The following is a 3165-nucleotide window of genomic DNA, read 5'->3' as shown; positions in this document are numbered from 1 at the left end:
TTACAATTCCAGGATTCTGCCTTCTTGTCAGAGAAGTGTACAGGCAAGCAGTTGGGCAGGTGAGAGGGCTGCAGGTGAGAGGCTCAGCCTCTGCTTGAAGAGTTGTCATCTGGGAGACTCTGTGGCCTCCTCAGATGAATTTATTCACACTAATACCCCAAGATGGAGTCAACACCCCCTCCAGAAGCTCAGCCTTCTCAGTATCTAAAGCCTCAGCATCGATGCCTCTTTTCTTTGGGTTAGGGGTCAGAGCTCTTGTGGAAGGGCATATAGTAATTCTTCACTTGCCTTTGACTGTGTACTGTGTGCACATGGAGGTAGGAGCAGACGTGACTTCAACAAGGCCATTCCCCCTTGGCAAGTATCTTTGAGACCAGAGAGGAAGACAGACTAGGGAAAGGATGACGAGATAAGCATGGGGCTGCCGTGAGGTCCAGGGGAGCGGGCAGAGGTAAGAGAAAAGGCTTTAGGATACTAACATATATGGAGCACTAGCATGAACCAGGCACTATTCTAAGTGCTTTGCAGGTTTTATCTCTTTTTGCCTCACAACAGCATCTATGAGGCACTTCACAGATGAAGGAATGGAGCCACAGTGAGGTTAAGTTACTTGACCAAGGGGGCCAACTAGTAGTGGAGGCATTTGTTGCATCTTCTAAAGATGATGAAAGAGTAGATGTGAGATTTTGTAAGTGCTTGATTCATTTCTACCGAATGAACTGGCAAATAAATAAATGCATATGTAAATGGGGGTGTAAATAGTCAGTCAGCCACGGAGGTGGGAGTGGGCTCAAGGCAGGCTTAGAGAGAAGGTGCAAGAGCTGAGTCTGAAAAGGCCAGAGCAAAGTATGAAGCTGGTGAGCAGCTGTGACCATAGCTAGAGGCTTCTCTTTGAGCTTTCTCCTGTTTACCTCCTCCTCCCCTACATGACCAGTCAGCCAAGTGTTAAGTCCAGGGGAACATTTTGCTTCTTCCAAGTACTGTCTCGCTAGTGTTATTTGCCATAACTTGTGGCCACAGGGCAAGGTCCAGGTGCTCAGACCTTTACATCCTGGACTTTCCAAGGCCTCCCAAAGTTCTCTGGCACCCAGGGAACAGTGTGTGTGTCAAGAGCTTAATCCGCAGGAGCATAGCCATGGTGCTCTGGGGTCCAGTGCTGGGAGCTCTGCTGGTGGTCATTGCTGGATACCTGTGCCTGCCAGGGATGCTCCGACAACGTAGGCCACGGGAGCCCCCTCTGGACAAGGGTACTGTGCCCTGGCTTGGCTATGCCATGGCTTTCCGGAAGAATATGTTTGAATTTCTGAAGCGCATGAGGAGCAAGCATGGGGATGTGTTCACAGTGCAGCTAGGGGGCCAGTACTTCACCTTTGTCATGGACCCCCTCTCCTTTGGCCCCATCCTCAAGGACACACAGAGAAAACTAGACTTTGGGCAATATGCAAAAAAACTGGTGCTGAAGGTATTTGGATACCGTTCAGTGCAAGGGGACCATGAGATGATACACTCAGCCAGCATCAAGCATCTGAGGGGGGATGGCTTGAAGGATCTTAATGAGACCATGCTGGACAGCCTGTCCTTTGTAATGCTGCAGTCAAAAGGCTGGAGTCCGGGTGCCAGTTGCTGGCACGAGGACAGCCTCTTCCACTTCTGCTATTATATCTTGTTCACAGCTGGCTACCTGAGCTTGTTCGGCTACACGAAGGACAAGGAGCAGGACCTGCTACAGGCAGGAGAGTTATTCGTGGAGTTTCGCAAGTTTGACCTTCTTTTCCCCAGGTTTGTCTACTCTCTGCTGTGGCCCCAAGAGTGGCTAGAAGTGGGCCGACTCCAGCGTCTCTTTCACAAGATGCTCTCCGTGAGCCACAGCCAGGAGAAGGAGGGCATCAGCAACTGGCTGTGCAACATGCTTCAGTTTCTGAGGGAGCAGGGGGTACCCTCAGCTATGCAGGACAAGTTCAACTTCATGATGCTGTGGGCCTCCCAGGGGAACACGGGGCCTACCTCTTTCTGGGCCCTCTTGTTCCTCCTGAAGCACCCAGAAGCTATTCGGGCTGTGAGAGAGGAAGCTACCCAGGTCCTGGGTGAGGCCAGACTGGAGACCAAGCAGTCCTTTGCCTTCAAACTCAGTGCCCTGCAACACACCCCAGTTCTGGACAGTGTGGTAGAGGAGACACTGAGGCTGAGGGCTGCACCCACCCTCCTCAGGTTGGTTCATGAAGACTATACCCTGAAGATGGCCAGTGGGCAGGAGTATCTGTTTCGCCGTGGAGACATCCTGGCCCTCTTTCCCTACCTCTCAGTGCACGTGGACCCTGACATCCACCCCGAGCCCACTGTCTTCAAGTATGATCGCTTCCTCAACCCTAATGGCAGCCGGAAAGTGGACTTCTTCAAGGCAGGCAAGAAGATCCACCACTACACCATGCCCTGGGGTTCGGGCGTTTCCATCTGCCCTGGGAGGTTCTTCGCACTCAGTGAGGTGAAGCTCTTTATCCTGCTTATGGTCACACACTTTGACTTAGAGTTGGTGGACCCTGACACACCACTACCCCATGTTGACCCGCAGCGCTGGGGTTTTGGCACCATGCAGCCCAGCCATGATGTGCGCTTCCGCTACCGCCTGCATCCTATAGAGTGAGTTGGGCCAAGCCAGCTGCAAACCTAGCCAGAGGGATTCTATTGGGTCTCTCACCTGTTCTCACCCCTCTGCAGCCCCAAGCCCCCATTGGCCACCCTTCCTTCTGGTCCTGTGGCACCCCCTACCTCTGTTCTGCCTGTCCTCGCTCTCTCCCTGCCTAGTCATCTGACAAGTTTATCATTCTCTTTAAAATACCATCTCTCAGAGTGGGTTCTGCTGAACCCTCCTCTCACAGGAAGTCCAGGGGAAGGAGGAGTATCTGTGGGCAACTTGGTTTGGGAGATGATGCCTGCCTTGAGAAGTCCTGAGTACAGAAACTGGTTCCCCCCAGACATGAGTAACATGGCATCTTGCAAACATCAGCCTCCATCCTCCCACCTTGCTTTAGTTTTTTCAGCAACACTTATCGCATATCCTATGGAATTCAGGCTCTAGAACAGTGTCATCCAATATAAATATGAAGCAAGCTACATGAGTAGTGGGGTTTTTTGGTTTTGTTTGTGTGTTTGTTTGTTTGTTTGTTT

At 51.6% G+C, this 3165-nt stretch overlaps 1 protein-coding gene across 2 annotated transcripts in view; it reads left to right on the top strand.

The window, feature by feature from the left end:
* The first annotated feature begins 790 nt into the window (after nt 1-790).
* The window catches only part of LOC105518110 (7-alpha-hydroxycholest-4-en-3-one 12-alpha-hydroxylase), a 20437-nt gene continuing 18062 nt past the window's right edge, over nt 791-3165 (top strand). The window contains exon 1 of one of the 2 annotated variants that reach the window (XM_011950969.1): nt 791-2482. In XM_011950969.1, coding sequence (XP_011806359.1) covers nt 1136-2482 — 1347 coding nt within the window. In that variant the 5' untranslated portion in view covers nt 791-1135. Of the gene's footprint in view, nt 2647-3165 lie in introns of those variants that run through there. The other variant, XM_011950967.1, reaches the window with a different exon arrangement.

The sequence above is a fragment of the Colobus angolensis genome, unplaced genomic scaffold (assembly GCF_000951035.1).
Source record: "Colobus angolensis palliatus isolate OR3802 unplaced genomic scaffold, Cang.pa_1.0 Scaffold311, whole genome shotgun sequence".
In the NCBI taxonomy this organism is placed as follows: domain Eukaryota; kingdom Metazoa; phylum Chordata; class Mammalia; order Primates; family Cercopithecidae; genus Colobus; species Colobus angolensis.
This window is presented reverse-complemented; position numbering and strand designations above follow the sequence as displayed.